The sequence below is a fragment of the Fopius arisanus genome, unplaced genomic scaffold, assembly GCF_000806365.1.
Source record: "Fopius arisanus strain USDA-PBARC FA_bdor unplaced genomic scaffold, ASM80636v1 scaffold00001, whole genome shotgun sequence".
NCBI lineage: Eukaryota > Metazoa > Arthropoda > Insecta > Hymenoptera > Braconidae > Fopius > Fopius arisanus.
Window position 1 is genome coordinate 4,473,454 of NW_011887740.1, and position 16,038 is coordinate 4,489,491.

Here is a 16,038-nt window from a genome sequence, read left to right on the forward strand (position 1 = left end):
ACCTCATCCTCATCCGATTACGAAATACGATGAAATTTCGTAAACTTGTTGCTTTCCTGTAAACTTGAATATGTACATATATATTTTTGCTTTCCTTGCTTCTCTGTGCCTTCTAATCTCACTACGACACCTTTTGCGCACCACGTGGACAGAGAAGTTTCGATTTCATACATATCCAATTACAAAGATTATTTTATGCGTGCATGGCGAGAAAATTTTTCAATGCCGTCGTATAAATAATTGACCAAATGGCTGTCAAAAAATTCATTCGTCAGACTTGAAATTGAAAGCGAAATTTTTGCGAACGATTCACCCTAAAAAATCTAATATCAAATAAAAATACTTCTCTCAAATAAATAAACATTCGGCAAGTCTCCTTTTCTCTATTTCGTTTTAATAAAAAAAAAATAGTACTCCTACCCTAAAACGGCTGTCAGATATTAATAAAAATGATTTAATAAAAATCCAGCAACCAAAATCAGAGAAAAATATCTTCATCAAAAATACAAAACCCCTCACAAATATCTGATATTCTCACCATGAAAAACCATCCCTTCCAGAAGCCACTTCTCCAGACCCATCACTTCCAGGTACCCCGACAGCAACCTCTCGCCTCCCAAATGACCTTGAACAAACATCCACGACAATTACTGCCACCCACAAATATTCCAAATGCTTTAACCTAAGAAACTCTGGAATTCGTGGAATCGTGAGACAATGAATGGTCAATACAACAAGACGGTCATCCTGACCATCACATCAGCTGTAAGTCTCCACCTGGAGATGACTACCTGGATGTGGAGAGCCTAGAGAGGTAGATCCAATATTCTCAATACCAATCGTATATTTTTTTCCAAGTGTTCACTGGATGCACGAGGCGGAGTTGCCAGTTGTATCGGGGGCCATTGAATCCCACTGAAAGTCAGAAAGGGAAGGGACACAGTAAAAAGAGATAGCAATAGATAACATAAAAGCAAGCTTGCCATATGAGCAGAGTGGCCCAATGTTGGCGGACTTTCGGCTGTGACTCGGCATTCATTTTGCTGTAGTTCCTTGTAGTTCTGTTAGTCTGTCCACAGACGCGCTATCGTACGCACGTTGGAGACGCTGATTCAGCTGCAGTTTACATGCGTGATATAGGCAGTTAGATTCACTCCACAAGTTGCTATTATTAATTAAAATTATACCCTAAACGAAATTTCACTCATCATTTTACCCAATTGTCTTCATAACTATTTCCTTATTTCCACATTTCCCCATTTTCCTGTGTGATGATGATTTAATTCGTTGATTTAAAAAAAAATGTGCGTTTGCTCCGGAGTACTTGTCAAATTGACAGATTAACCCAACGTGTCTCAATATCGTACATTCGGTGTGAAAAAGTGAAGGCGTCGAAATATAAAGGCACAGTGGAATCACTCTCTGAATAGACAAGTTTTTGACTGTGGATTATAATTGGTGGGTATTCCATGGTTTCGTCATTTTATTTCAATGAGCATTGAATATTATTTTTTGATTTTTTGACCCTCGGTCTATACACACGCGCTCTTATTTTTACTCACTTCTTCAACCGTGAGAATTCACTTGGAAGTGATTTTTTTTTAGCTTGTATATCGTATTTATGCAGATGGATTAGTGTTTATTATGGATATGTCAATGAAGAAAATGGTGGGAAGGAGCGACCTCCAGGCTATAATGAAAAAACATTTTTTTTTTCCATCGAGACAATGATTGAAGAAAATGAACAATTGATTTTCCGATTGGAAATTTACTCGTCATTTCATTCACTTTCATTTAATTAAGGAGAATTTAATTGAATTGTACTCAATACTTTTTTATTTCATTCAATATTCAATTTTATTACTGAATCAAAAAATTGTTTTAAAAATAAACTAAAGGAGAATTCGTCATTGCTAGGAGGAACGTGTAGTAAATGCAATTGTCGTACGTTTTATTTCAAAATTTTGGTTTAAGTTGTGCACATTCAGATTTTCATATATTTTGGAGTAAATAAAATATTAAGGGGATATAATAAACTGTATAGATTCGATAGGAGAAGATTCCGTTTTCAAGTGGTGTTTAAATAAGGAGTACATGTCGAAAATAGATAGCAAGATGACCTGGGTTTCACTGTGGTTCACCTCCTGTTGAGTTGGCCGTCTTAGCTCAACATTTTCATACACGAAATTAGGGTATACATATATACTGTTATGTGCCCATTTTAAATTTCAAATATTTACTCCAGTTCTTTCCTTTCGCCAATCTCCATTCAAAAAATAGATGGATCACGTTGAGATTCTTTTTATTATTCATACTACCTCGACTTTTTCATTAAACAATAGCAAAACCTCGAGGTCGACCCTCGATATAAAATGTTTAAAAGAAAAACATGATTGAAATCAGACTAACTCGAAAAAATTATGTGTCTACCCTTGACTGCCCTTATTAAATCAACTTCTTGAGCAATTGTAATGCAATAAAAAAGTTTTATTATAGCCTCAACAATTCAATTTGCAATAGTCGTGAGAAATGCAAAATTGAGTTTTTCCTGTCCTGCGCCAACTTTTCCTTTCGTCATTGAATAACAAATTCGCCAGTATATACTCAGTACATATAACAAAATAGAATATCCAGTAGAAATTATAAACTTAACAGTACAGAAATGTATTTGCATTATCATTTCGATATAATAATATTTAAAATCAATATTTCGAGCTAAACAACTTGATAAATAAAAAAAATTCAGTCGTATTGCAATTTTTCTATTATTTCATTTACTTTCTTTCCAATAGATATCGTAAATTCAGACTGAATAATTCAGATAAAATGACCAGTCAGTATAGACTGGAGTCTATTGAATAAATGATTAATTATAGAAACAATTCAATCAGCGTGATAACTGACTCCATCAACATTTGTTCGTATGGAATAGTTTCTCTTTCCACTGTTTCATCACATTTTATATCATCAATAACCACATTTCATTATGTTTATTAATCTGACGATAATATTTTTCCATCGATAAACATACCAGCATTATGAAAATCATATTCTTCCATTTGAAATATTGAACTGGTTGATAGGGTCGAGGCGAGGTCTAACACAATCTATGAATCAGTGACACTCCATTCTTTCTAGAGCCTCATGGCACAATCAAAAAATGATAAACGATAAGAACATGCATTTAATTGAAAGTTGAAAATACCCGTACCATGTCAAGGGCGATAAACAATTAAATGACTCTCTGTTCATTACTTCTCCATTAGTTTCTCCAATACAATTTAAAAAAATGACAGATTATTTGATTATTCATCATCCCGTGATTTCATCACAGTTTCCGTTTCATTTCTCTATGTGGGGACGTTTGTTTAAATTAATGTATTACACCATATATATAATAAATCCTTATATACTGATTTCATCACAGAAATTAATTCAGTAATGGATGGATCTTCGGGATGAATTCAAATGGAGGTAATGAATAGGGAATAAATTTATGAACAAATATGGCCAGGGACTGGAATTTATCGTGTATTCGTTAATTATAATCTCACGTGGGAAACCTTGAGTTTGATGTACAAATTGCCTATAACTGCTCCTCCCAGGAAGAACTCGAATGCTTCCTTTATTTTCCTCTTTCCATTATTATTTTTTCGTTTGCAGACATTTACTGCTGATTCCTGAATGCACATCTACACAAAGAAGGGAAAAAAATCCGGAGAATGGATAAGGAAGAGAGTTGCTCTATTCCTAGGAATAATATGATACGAGGGAGAATTTATGCTTAAGTGGATATAATTACTCGTGTACTCAATTCCAACCATTTTTACGGATTGGTGAGTTATCAAAAATTAATTATACTTTTGGAGTTAAAAGTGACTTAATTAAATCATTGGAAAAAAATTACAATGGCTTCAACAAATCATGTCGAGTTAATGCTCATGTAAAAAATACATATCTAATGTACCAGATGTAATGAGAAATAAACGAGTTTTATACATGAGCATTTAATTCTCAAACCAGAGTCGAAACACGTGTTTTACGTTTATTGCCGAGTTATGATCGAACTGAAATATGTCTGGTGTCGGATATTCCCTCGATCTTCTGACTGTGGCATCATGATTTGTCGATATACATTCTCTATCTGGGCACTTCGCCATTCAGGGGGTACGATTCAAGTCATTCCTCACATATAATTTCTTCGTTTCCTCATTTTATCATCATAAAAAGTGCAATATTGTAAATAATAAATGTATCTGATGGGAATTCGCAATATTGTCAATAATAAATATATTTGATGGGAATTCGCGGGGGGAGGGGGGGGGGGTTAATCCCCGATTTACCGAAATGAAAAAAGTCACGGAATTAATTGATTTGTGAATTAATTAAAATCATAATTTTAATCCGGAATTCATCATGAATAGTTAAAGGTTTTTCGATTTTTCTTCAGGATCGCATAATTTATGAATGGATGGAGGAAAGACGGTATATATTGGAGGACGAAAGAAGATCGAAGATCTGGAACGTTTGGAAGACTGGCAGAGTACATCTGGAATAGCATTATGGAGTTTGATACTCCTTGGGGGCCTCATCCTGAATTCCACCCTGTTGTTGGCTTTCCTGAAGCGACCGGGTCTTCGGACAATATCCAACAGGTATGTCTGCGTCCGGTATGTATCGGACAAAGCTCGACGGTTTATTTACCGTAATTTCATTCGTAAAATGCACGTCACTGATCAAAGACCAATTACTCACCAGAAACCCCGGGCCGAGACTTTGACCCAAGTTTCAAGAGCTGATGAAAAAGGAATTTAATCTTGACCGTTTCGGCCCCTTCGAATAATTTTATATTATCTGCGAGCTAAAATTGTTGTCATCCAATGAAAAAATGGAATTTCCAATTATTAATCGGATTTTATTTAACACCGAAACATTATCAAATAATTTAAACAATAAATGAATGATTAAGGGGGAGTAACAAATGAATAATTAACAACGGGTGATTAATTTGAAATCATTAAATTAGTATTAGAAAGAAACATTGATATTACTTTATAAGAACGATTCACCTAATTTTCTTAACATTGAAGGAAATCTTTTTAAAAAAATTATTACTAACTCCTGGCGTCTCTCCAGAATCCTCAGAAACTCGTAAAATTACCACTGACTTGACGCGCAATAAAAATGACAGCAGTTTTCCGTTCTATTAAATTCGAATCATAAAACTGTCATCCCACGTTTTTGATTCTCGACTCTTGAACACGTACAGGGGCACAAAATATTCCAAACGTAATCAGTAAAAAATGCGTGATTTAAAACTCGCTCCCACATTTCGCATGAGTGATAAATACAACAATTGAGCTTCAATGAATTCCTGCATACATGTACTATTTTTTCTCCAACAAGTTGAATTCACCAACAGCGTAAAAAATACAGTATTACGACATTAAAAAATAGTATTAATCAAGCCGCCACTGTAATCATTGAGTTATAAATCAGTTGACGCCCCAAACTCGCGTGTTTTCAGGCGTAGAAAAAAAAAATTGTTGATAAGGCTTGATCTCCGTTATTGTTCCGTTGTCGCCAATCCCTGTAACTTCGCTTCCGATATTTATATAGGCACCAGCCGTGGCGCTTCACCTGACAAGATTACTAAGTTTGTCAACATAAAGACGAGATTCATCACATACGAGTTGAAATCTAAAATTAGATGATCCAAGAGAGTCGAGAGATAGATGAGACAAAATTAATATGAATGCGTATTTTCCCCAGTCACGCCGCGCTGTCAATCCATCAACGCGAATAATCATTCATCATTATAAATTCTCCCGACTACCAATGATAATAACCCTAATTAATTATTTGTATTATCAAAGAGCTTCATTATCTCTAATTACGATTTAATTATCTGTATTTACATGACTATTTCGAGGCTTACGTTGATCAATTATTTTTTCAGATTTGTGATGAATTTGACAATCTCGAATGTCATCACTTGTTGCGTTTTAAATATTTTGCTGATGCTGGATGGACCGGTTTCACATTCCAAGCCGTGCATGTGCGCTGTTGCAGAAGGTGCAACAGCTCTCGTGACAACCTCATCAGTATTCTCAGTGCTGCTAATTGCTTTGGATCAATACTTGGCGGTAGTCGACCCTCTGCGCTATCGCACACGTATCGATACCTTGAAATGTGGAATCCTAGTGGCTTCAGTCTGGATAATATCATTGACATTGAGTCTAATAGCAGCACTAAATCCAAATCCAAAAAGTATCTGGCTAACGTGTCAGCCTTCAGTTAATTCAGTCGCTCTGAATTCGAGTGAAAAAATTGACGAAACCCGTAGCATTGATCAACAGATAAACGTTGACGAATCAAATATTTCCATGACATATGGCCTTATTTACACACTAGCATTCAGTCTATTTGGTTATTTATTACCGTTCGTTGGGGTTTGTTGGATTTATATACGAATATATACGGCAGCGCACAACAATTCAAAAAGAACTCGACGAACTGGTTCCCGGCCAATATTGTCAACGGGAAGTTTCAGCGATGAGTACTATCCAGTACGTCAGGATCTATCGCACGAAGATTTCCGTAGAATAACAAAAATATCGAGTCTCTCGTCTATCGATGAAAGTACGGAGAGCTCACCTAGTCACATACCGAGACGTTTCTCTGAATTTGGTAACCATCCGTCACCCATTCAGGAGGAACCATCGACAGTCATATTCACTGTTGGCTCTAAAAAAGTTGACGTTACAGGTCGTCAGTCGAATGATGATGATACCAAAGAACCCAACAGGAGAGTTCCCATTTCCGTATTGAGAGCGCAATTTTTAAACAAGAGAAATGATGAGAATACTGACGAGTCTCTTGTGAAGAGCAAATTTCAAGATGGGCCTGAGCAACAGCGTAAATCATCTCATGATCTCATGTGCGAAGAAATTATGAAGAGGGATTTAGAGATGTTTAGGTTGGGGCATTTTAATGCACAGAGTGACAGCAGTGATGGTGATTATGAGGAGGATGAGGAACGTGGAGTTATTTTTGAGAATATTCTCGATGTGAAAGGGAGTACGCCACGTGTTCAAGACGAGAATCTTATTGAAGGCAATTCGCCAAACGTCCATCATTCTTCATTGATAAAGAACAATGACTCTATGAATATTCAAACAGCCGCTCAGAAAAATGTTAAAAATACGACATCATTACCGGCATGTGATCCACGTCAAATCTCCAAGAATAAATCTCAACCGGTGAATGTTAAACAGAGAGATGACAGCATTCACGAGGATCAGGCGTATTCGAAACTTTCGTTGGGGAATTTAGAGGCGAATTGCATCGTCAATCCCACGCCAATCGTGACAATTACTCCTCCTCACCGGCCATCTTTGCATCGTGTCTCCAGTACAAAAAGTACAAGCAGTTACATCAACTCCTTGAAGTACAGAATAAGCAATGGCTCATTATTCAAGTACAGAGAAGAAACAAGAGCAGCTAGAGTGAGTGCTTTTGTGATTGTCATGAGTCTTATCTGTTGGACTCCCTATTTTATTGTCTTGATATTGAAAAACTTGCCATGCTATTTGGTTGATTATGTACCACATGAAATCGACATTGTAGCTATTAATCTTTTCATTTCAACGGCTTACATCAGTCCCATGCTTTTTGGATATCGATCCAAAAGAGTTAAGAGAGAACTGCAGAAATTATTCTGCTTCAGGCGAGAGCTGTCTTATCAGAATAATCGCTCGTTGATGGCTAAGAAGGTTTTGAAGAGAAGACACAGTGGGAATCTATCCAATTTCGAAGTCGATAATAAATGCAATATATTTCATTGTGTTTATGGAAAAAACAAATGGCCAAAGGAGAAAGTACAGTTCATACAGGTACCAGAGACGGCTCTCATTGTTGAGACCTGCAGGAGCAGTTTTTCAAGTGGTGCTAGTACGCAAGTGTCGAGTACTTCTACTGATGATTGCTGAGAAATTTCATTTAAGCCAATGAATTGCAGCCCGGAGGTGAACTATTTTTAAATAATCTGTACCCATCTGTTTCGGCTTCAGTTTATTCAGCAGTTCGACTCTCTGATTGCATGTCTTCCGAATGTTAGAGAAATCTTTGGAAGATGAAATAGTTTAATTGTGTAATGCTCTCAATCAGAATTTCATGAACAAAGATTATCTCACTCTCAAGATACAGCAATAGTATTAAATCGATGACTACTCTCAACACTAGTCTTATCTATGACAAATCTTTAATTATCGCCATTCTTTCATTTTTATATCTGTAAAAATAAGATGAATATGAATAGTGTGTGTTTATTATTAGCGAACATTATTTTTAATCGTCACCAATGAATACATTAAATTATAAAATATGTCGTCAATGAAGGCAGGGGATGTAAATATTTTTGCTAATGCTCTTCCGAATTCAACTTATTTTTATTCATTCTGTACATGATCATATTTACATACAGTAGACTCCCGTTACAGCCGCGTGCATAGGAATGTAGCAAAAACTAATTCGGAGAGTTCAATTATATAATACGAGAAATTTATTTTTCGGCTTTGTTTTGCCCGGAATTTAATTCCTCACCGGATGATACAATTGATTGTTTACATGACCCGGATTCGAATCGTAGCTGGGACTATCGGCATTTTTTTCTCTCGAAATTCTCGCTTTATTTGAATTTTCGGAGTGTAGAGTGGGAAAACCGATACGTGAACGAAGGAATTGAGAAATGTTGCGACTGTGAGGGATTCTACTGTAGTCTAATGGAAATCAAGATCTCAGGATTTGTCTCTCATCTTCCAAGTGTCTTTGTATATTACAAATTCAATATCCGGGTTATTTATATTAAATAACATGTAAATATTGCGAGAAAAGAGCAGACAGGTAGATTTGAAAACATGAATAGATAGCGATATGAATTTTTGGCATCCACTGTGCCAAAGTTTTTTGTACTATCAACAATCGTCAGATGAAAAAGGGTTTTATGGTCACCAGCATCAATCTGTACTCACATTATAATTATAACAATTATTATAATTCCTCCAACAATTGCATTTGGGAAATGGTTGAATTATCGGATGTAATTCATTGTTTTATCAAATTATAAACATCAAGTACAGCTCGATGCAACTTGTCCCATGATCATCTGACTGATCGTTATCTTCCGACGAATAAATTTTGATTTTCGATACAGTCAGTGTTGTTTCGTTTTTTTTTTCATCGATTCACTTCGAAACCAATGAATGATGACCTCAAAGATTAATAAGAATTTAACGATGGTATCCCACAATCCCGCACTCATTTACACCACGAGACTTTTGATATAAAAAAATGAAAACACTTTTTATTGATTAATGAGAATAATGACAGAATTATAGTCTCGAGTGGTCAGGATTGTGTGGCCTGCTGGGGAGCCTGGGCAGTTCCAGAGTGCTGCCATCATCGTGGGTGAACGTCCTGTTGTCATGACCATCTTCAGGGGTGATTTCAGGCTGGCCCTGCATCTCAGCAGGACCACTCATGAAGAACATCGTCAATAAAAACATGATGGAGCCTTAAAAAAGTGCAAATTGCATTAACAGAACACCATTTTCCCTTTGATTATCATTTGTAATAGATCTACATACTTATTCCGTAAAATCCAGCGTACAACACATAGAGACTCTCCCGAAAACCTATAACTCTTCTCAAAGGCTCCACAAGAATGGGCAGGTTGCCTCCAATATTGTTCATCACAAATAAAAAGACGCCAACTGTTGTTGAGCGCATACTGAGGGGAACAATTTCCACGACAATAGCGAATACTATTCCAAACCACATCTCGGCTGTAACAATAATTTCAACACTCTAAATTCTCTATTATAATTGAATTTATGGCATAATAATGTGAATAATAATAATCACCGAAGAAATACGATATTCCAAGGGTAATAATAGCTCCCAGTGGTTCTAAAGCCACAGATCCAAAGGCGAATGGAGTGGCTATCAGTTGGCTAATAGCAAGGCAAGCCACTCTGGACCTTATTCCCATTTTTGCTACGAATTTATCACTTATTATTCCACCAACCACAACACCAATGCTGCCAATAACAATTGTCACTGCGAATAACCACCAGCTGAGATCATAATCGGGAAAATAGTCTCTGTAGTAAAGATCACAGTTGTAGGCGAAGCACATTCCACCTAGAATTATTTTATCAATTATTTTTAACCCCCAACTAATAATTATTTGATAAATTAACTGACCACAGTGTCTGATACTCGCTGCGAGACAGAGTAAAATCATTCTGGGGTGGAATAAAACTTTCCAAATTGATAATTTCTTTCCATCACTTCTAGTTGTATCGCCACTTGTCGATTTTCGAGGTGGTTCTACCAGAGTTAATCCTGTGAGAATGGCAATGATAATTCCTATGATTCCAGCACCATAATAACATGCTCTCCAACCCTGAGGTTCGTCGAAATAAAATATCATTTTAGATTTTGAATTATTGTGGTGCTTTTATAATGCTAATTGCGTTGCGTACCAAGTTCCAGAGGTTCATTGCTGGTATGTATCTGCCAATGGGAAATGCAATGCCATAACCACCGTATATTCCCCAGTTGAAAATAGACATGACTAGCCCACGTTGCTCTTCATCAAACCAATCGGACAGCAGACCAGTGGCTAGTGGATTGCAGCCAGCCTCTCTGAACAATATTATAAACAATATTCCTTGAATATTATAAACATTACACTCGTGGACAGAGGATTACAGAGATTTACATACCCTGCAGCTAAAACCATCCGGAGAATCACCAATTGCCAGTACTCTTTCACTGTACCCATCAATATTATCGCGATACTAAAGATTAATGTACAAACAGCAAGGGTTCTTACTCTGGAACAACAACACATTATTTCCTTTATTTTTTAACTGGATAATTAATTTTTTATGTAGATATATACCTGTTATATCGGTCGGCAACAATTCCAAGGATTACACCGACGATTGTAAAAACAGCTATGAAACTGGGTCCAGCTAAAATTTGATAGTCCAATCCGAGACCATTGTAATTCCACTCGCAATAACCAGTGCCATTTATTTCTAATGATAAGCAGCTGGAGAAATGGTAGTTAATTAATTTTTTTTTTATCAATTAGAGATGGATTGATTATGACAGAGTGAAATACTCACTAATCTGAATTGTTTGCTGCTTCGCATTGCACTGGAAGCTCAACAATTGAATACTCTGATGTGTTTAATTGACAGGAAATTTCACCGTAATGCAAGTCCTCCGCTGTTGCTTTACTCGTGACACCTGGAATTAACAAGAATGCACATCATTTGTTGAAGTTCACTGAGTTTTTTTTGAATTGACGAATTCGTCATTGAATTGAAATTGCTTGAGGGAATATTGCGCAAGAGCGAATTACCAATCATATAGTGTCCCAATTCTCCTAATACATATCCAACTGACACTATTGCCAAGGCATATGGCTTGTAGAGAAATTTCAGCTTTTGTACAACACTGTTGATCATTTTTTATCTGAAACGGAAATTCAAATTGTCAAGATGAAAAATTAGGTGGAATTCCAGATTAAAATCGAAAAACCATTCGATTATTGAATTTAAACGTGATTCAATCTTTCTCTCTGCCTCAAGGCCTCAAACACGCCTCCGTTTGTCACATCATTCATACATACCTTTCACTGATTTTAATAAAAAGTTAATGTTGTTCCGTCATAATAATCAGGTGCGCAGAAATCACATGAATTAAAAATTCTAATGACCTTTACCAGCAGATCGCTGTTTTCATGATAATTATTTATGTGTGAATGTATGAAATTTATATATATATCATATAAAAAAAAAAGAAATGAAGATATTATTTATTGAAATTGAAATAATTGACATTAAAATTATTTTAAATGTCCGTAGCATTCTCAATAATCCTCAATAATCTCCCCAAGTCTTTTTTAAATATTTAATGTCTAGAATTATGGAAGAACTATATTTATAAGAAGTCCACATTTACATGGCGTCAATTACTGCCTATGCCATTGTCTAGAACTGCTGATGCGGCAAAAAGTTACTATGGTAAGAAAAAAAATCATCAACTTGACGAGTAGCACATGATTCTTCCAGATACTTCATCTATGTCACAGACGACGGACATTTATTTCCGCCAGTGTCACTTCTTACGAATTTTGATAAATCAATAATGAATTACACCTCAATAAATGGTCAGCGATTTTTATCTGGCTTCTTAAGTGATTCATTCTGATAGGGAAGAATCCCAATAAGATCCGTCTGTGATACGTCATTGATTATTCATTGAGTGCATACTGAACTGTATGAATAAAAAATCCTCGACTGCATAAATTCGATTGAGAACTAGCACTTGAAACGCGGAATCTAAAAAAAAATGCAAGATAAAAAAAACTGAATTACGTGGAAATCCGAGTATTGATGAGGTCCATCAATGTTATATAATAACGAATACCGTTGTTCAATGTACCGATCAGGAATTAGCATGATCGGCTAATAGAGATGAATGCATTAATTGCAATAATCTAAATTTTCATTGCAAACCGGAATAACTTCGAAGTCTAATTTAAATATTTTTCCTCCTCCATTCCTCCAATTTCCACTATATCCCGAACAAAAAAAAAGTGATTTAACAAATGCGCCTGTCAGAACATGACATAAGATTTACTGGAAATGAATTTCCATCCTGAAGTGTCAGATGACAAAAAAAAAATGTTGTTTGCGAAGTGAGCAATTGCATATTGCATTACTGATTTGGATAATCACGAGAAAGTAGTTTTTCTGCGTTTCAAGTTCACTTGTGGATTGTATGAAGATAACAAACAATTAAAATAACTAGAGAAAGATGTTATCTCGGTGCACATGTACATCAATTAATTCAAGGCTCGAGGATGCGCTTCCACGATAATTAACGAACTAATTATTTTGCGATAAATGAAGCATGTGTGTCACCTTGATGTTGAATATCCACCGATTTATAATTGAGACTTTGACTTTGACCATATAAATAATTATTGCAGGAGCATATGGTATGGTAGTTGAAGAAACTACTTCAAGGATTGTTAAGTACAGTACGTCAACTCATTGTTGTCTAAATAGAGGGGTGAGAGATAATTCGAATGTGAAGTTGTCGTGTTATACATGTTGGGAATGTGCCTTGAGCCAGAATCGGTCAAACAGAACCAGAAATTATAGCAATAATTATATTAATTCCATTTACTCAGAGGAGTATGTAACAGTTATTTCACAGCTTTCAATCTCATCTCGACGTTCATGTCTCGTTACTTTATTAATCACCCAGACATTGTCACAGGTGATTATTGATGGAATCAATTTTGCATTATCAGCACGCAATGTCTCTCGTTTATGTCAATCAGTTCTGAGTGATCGTCAAGTGTTGAGAATCATCTGCAGCTTCGGAGACATAAATCAAGACCGAATGGGAAAATATTAAAAGTGAAAGGGTGATGATACCCGGAAAAGTGACTAACAATATCGGATGTAATTGACTTTTTTTATCCCTCAATAAAACTATAGAAAAAATAAAAATAAATAAGTGATCATTTGAGGCTCAAGTTATGGCATGCCTTGTGCGATGCACGCGCTCTTTAATTGTCATGGCATTGATGAAGAATACTCGTTGCAACAAATGCCGTTGTTGAAATTATGGAGAACGGAAATAAAAATGAAGCTGAACAAATTCGTAGAAATTCTGAGATGCAACACCGTTCATTATTCTCGTCGCAATAATTCCGTTTTCATTACCTTATTTTCAATTTTTCTCCGTTTTAAAAATTCTTTTTCGAGAGGCATAAATTACGAGTGATATAATCATTTATTCATTGTTTAAGTTTTCTGCGAACGTCAGGCAATTGAATTTTCTTAAAAATATGAAATGGGTGGCAATTATTTAAATTAATTATTGGAAATTGATATTAAATATGATCAATAATCAATGAGACAAATGAACTTTTAATTATTATAATAACTGTTTTCAGTTTAAAAAATTACTTGACAATTTTTTTTCCAGAAATATCAAATGTAATAATTCCATATTTATCTCCATATTTATCCCCATATTTATTTAATTTAATTCCATTTAATTTTTTTCCAAATGCCAGGGAATTATCAAAGAAATGATGAAATATTTTAATCAACAGAGATACCTGTTTGTGATATATCGGACAATGATATTCGTAGAGATGCACAGGTAATTATTAAGAGAGATGAGATTTTAATTGCAAGTTTGAGAGAGTAGTTTCGGCCAAGGTCTAGGCGGGAATGTTGATTACTCGGAGTTATGACGACTTGACGATCCGGATTGGCCATGGGAGAAAAACGTGCCCCTCATAATATACAGGGGCATATATCCTATTGACACATCAAGTACAGAGGGGCGTAAGTAACGCGGATCTATTTACCATAAACGCCCCTCTGTTACCAATCCCTCGATATCACGAGCGATTCATATCCAAGTGCTCAGTCGTGCAGAACAAAACTCAAGATAAACTCATTTACATATATTGATTCAGTCTGTCGATGCAACACGTGCAATTATTATTCACCGTTTCAATTATCTACATTCACTTTTTATCACATCAGAATTTTAGCAACTCATTGATTAAAAATTCAATTCCACAAAAATAAAAAATCAGAAACAGTAAAAACCCGAGGGAAAAAATCAGCGATCGATAGATCAAGTTTGGCACGTGTCCTTTCGACATTTTTCCCGATTTTTAAAGACATTAATTAATTCATTACTTACGTCAATTAATGACTTCGGGAGTAAATTAAAAATCACAGTAACAAGTGGTTTTCCTCCAGGAGTCCCAAGCCCTTTATCCCCAAAGGGCATGTATCACTTATTTTAATTTATATTAGTAAGAACCGCACGGTTATTTTTTTTAATGATAAAATTAAAATAGAAATTTGCACTGGGAACCCTATCGACACGAGGGATGTACGATAAAGTGGAACTCGAGACTATGTGGAACCTTCATTTATAAGAAAGTTCCAAGGATTAGACCTCCTTAGATTGCGTATGAATGCAAGTAAGGAAGGGGGAAATACTAGTGTATTGGAAGACTGTAGTCACTCGAATAGTATCTTGTGGGTTTGGAGAGTAGTTATACCCGTATCCCATCGAAGATCTCAGCAGGGATACAAATACACTCCATGACTCCAAGGTCACTTCCACCATCCACAGAACTCATGGAATTTTCATCAAAGATAATCAACAATCATTATCATTATCGTTATCTCAATTTTCCACACAGGAATTCACTCTGAATTAGTAAATCAGTAATTTTCTGTTGCTGTAATCATCAGTAATCCGATACCCGATTTACAACTAATTTTTTTAATTGGTTACGAGAGAAGGAGATGATGTTAACAAAAACAATTGAATAATTCCTTGAAAATTAATGATAAAACCAAATATAAAATACAACAATTAAAAGTGTAATTAAATGTATATTGTTGGAGACACCATTAAAAGGTAAATACCGACGAATATGGATTGAACTAGAGATCTAACAACAAGTTAATAATTTAAGACACAAGATATAGTACACGTTTTTTTATACTTGTTTTTTATAAATTTAAATACTTGTTGCCGTTAATAAAAATATTTTTAAACAAAAAAATGATTAATTGATAGCTCGAATGCCGACCGATGAGACGACCTGTACCTGTCCAAAGGCTCCTCATGGTGCGCCAGGTCATCAGGTCATCAAGTCCTCAGGTCCTCAGGTCCCCAGGTCCCCAGGCCCCCCTGGGGTTTATCAATGCAGTCATTGGAGTAGGGTGGGGAGGGAAAGGGAGGGGTGATGAAACACTCGTAAAAACCCAAAAAAGTATTTAATAACGAAAAAAACTTGAAAATTATTATATTACATAAGGATAATGGCCTCTTGAGTACTTGAAGACAGAATTACTTAATCAATTCACGGAAGAAGAGATCGCCTGGTCCACTGTCATGGAAATC

The 16,038-nt window shown here is 35.6% G+C and overlaps 3 protein-coding genes across 6 annotated transcripts in view; 1 reads left to right on the forward strand and 2 right to left on the reverse strand.

Moving 5' to 3' along the window:
- The window catches only part of LOC105263891 (uncharacterized), a 3,646-nt gene extending 2,752 nt beyond the window's left edge, over positions 1 to 894 (reverse strand). Inside the window, exons 1-2 of one of the 3 annotated variants that reach the window (XM_011300395.1) lie at positions 792 to 894; positions 539 to 625 (exon numbers count right to left, since the gene is read on the reverse strand). The gene's annotated coding sequence lies outside the window, so the exon portion shown is untranslated. Of the gene's footprint in view, positions 1 to 538 lie in introns of all 3 variants that reach the window. The other 2 variants (XM_011300405.1, XM_011300387.1) reach the window with 2 other exon arrangements.
- Positions 895 to 1,058: 164 nt separating this feature from the next.
- LOC105263906 (uncharacterized) lies at positions 1,059 to 9,213 on the forward strand. The gene is made up of 4 exons (XM_011300418.1): positions 1,059 to 1,458; positions 3,664 to 3,836; positions 4,451 to 4,655; positions 5,960 to 9,213. Exons 3-4 carry the CDS (start codon positions 4,468 to 4,470, stop codon positions 7,989 to 7,991), a joined length of 2,220 nt encoding a protein of 739 aa, XP_011298720.1. The 5' UTR covers positions 1,059 to 1,458; positions 3,664 to 3,836; positions 4,451 to 4,467; the 3' UTR covers positions 7,992 to 9,213.
- A 15-nt stretch (positions 9,214 to 9,228) lies between these two features.
- On the reverse strand, positions 9,229 to 15,137 carry LOC105263911 (uncharacterized). 2 transcript variants are annotated; one of them, XM_011300432.1, is made up of 10 exons: positions 14,818 to 15,137; positions 11,438 to 11,550; positions 11,199 to 11,322; positions 10,970 to 11,122; positions 10,791 to 10,901; positions 10,548 to 10,710; positions 10,267 to 10,468; positions 9,925 to 10,203; positions 9,648 to 9,845; positions 9,229 to 9,574 (listed from the first exon to the last, which is right to left on the reverse strand). In XM_011300432.1, exons 2-10 carry the CDS (start codon positions 11,541 to 11,543, stop codon positions 9,393 to 9,395), a joined length of 1,518 nt encoding a protein of 505 aa, XP_011298734.1. In that variant the 5' UTR covers positions 11,544 to 11,550; positions 14,818 to 15,137; the 3' UTR covers positions 9,229 to 9,392. The 2 variants fall into 2 exon arrangements, with proteins under 2 accessions (XP_011298734.1, XP_011298741.1); XM_011300439.1 differs by lacking the exon at positions 14,818 to 15,137 and adding an exon at positions 11,708 to 11,780.
- Between the last annotated feature and the right edge of the window lie 901 nt (positions 15,138 to 16,038).